General features: G+C 37.4%; 1 protein-coding gene across 3 annotated transcripts in view; it reads right to left on the bottom strand.

Moving 5' to 3' along the window:
- The window catches only part of LOC103600331 (zinc finger protein 709-like), a 17,534-nt gene that overhangs the window by 8,022 nt on the left and 8,386 nt on the right, over nucleotides 1-1,126 (bottom strand). Inside the window, exon 1 of one of the 3 annotated variants that reach the window (XM_008584600.1) lies at nucleotides 493-559. The exons of the other annotated variants lie outside the window; for them this stretch is intronic. Within the exon in view, the coding sequence (XP_008582822.1) occupies nucleotides 493-525 (33 nt within the window). The 5' untranslated portion in view covers nucleotides 526-559. Of the gene's footprint in view, nucleotides 1-492; nucleotides 560-1,126 lie in introns of those variants that run through there. 3 annotated transcript variants of the gene reach the window in all.

Below are 1,126 nucleotides of genomic sequence, written 5' to 3'. Positions count from 1 at the left end.
AGGAAGGAAGGAAGGAAGGAAGGAAGGAAGGAAGGAAGGAAGGAAGGAAGGAACTGTGAAACAAAGTAAATAATCCACCATCATAGCTGGAGACTTCAACATCCCTTTATCAGTTAAGAGATCCAGCAGGCAGAAATCAAGGACAAAGTTGAGTTGAACAGCACCATCAAAAAAATGGTATTTAATTGAAATCTATGGACTACTTCATCAAACAATAGCAGAATACACAATCTTCTCAAGTAGATAGAAAACAATCACCAAAACAGACATACTAGATATAAAATACACCTTAACGAATTTGAAAAAAGGGAAATCATACAATGTCTACTCTCAGATATCAAGGGTTTTCATCTAGAAATCAATAACATAAAGATAGTTATAAAACCACCCAAATCCTTAGAGATTAAATAGCATACTTCTAAATAACACAGGATCAAATAAGTCTTAAGAGAAATTAAAAATTATTTTGAACTAAATGAAAATAAAACTTACCAAAATTTGTGAAATGCAGCAAAAGCAGTTCATAGAGGGATATTTATAGCAATGAACACACACCCTAGAAAAGAACAAAGTTTTATAATCAATAATGTAAGCATCTACTACTTCAGGAAAATAGAAAAATGAGCGCAAATTATACCCAAAGTAAGCACACAAAAAAAGTAATAAGAATTAGAGCAGAAATAATAGAAACTGCAAGAAAGCAAGAGAGATAAACAGCAAAACCCAAAGCTGGTTCTTAAAAAAAAAAAAAAAAAAGGCGGTAAAATTGATAAAAATTTAGTAATGCTAACTAAGGGTGGCGGGGGGTGAGGCAAGAAAGAAATTACTAACATCAGAAATTAAAGCAGGGAGGGGCCGGCTCGGTGGCGCACTGGATAAGTGCGCCGCTTGGGAAGCGCGGCGGCGTTCCTGCCCGAGGGTTCGGATCCCACATACAGACCGGTTCCNATATATATATATATATATGAAGACATACAGATATTAAAAGTAAAGGCATAAAGAAATATATAGAATACTAACACTAATCAAAAGAAACATGGGGGGCCGGCCCGGTGGCGCACTGTAGCAGTGCGCCGTTTGGGAAGCATGGCGGCGCTCCCGCCGAGGGTTCGGATCCCACATATAG

Source organism: Galeopterus variegatus, unplaced genomic scaffold, assembly GCF_000696425.1.
Source record: "Galeopterus variegatus unplaced genomic scaffold, G_variegatus-3.0.2 Scaffold3308, whole genome shotgun sequence".
Taxonomy (NCBI): Eukaryota; Metazoa; Chordata; class Mammalia; order Dermoptera; family Cynocephalidae; genus Galeopterus; species Galeopterus variegatus.
The sequence above is the reverse complement of the archived record's forward strand: the minus strand, read 5'-3'. Positions and strand labels throughout refer to the sequence as shown.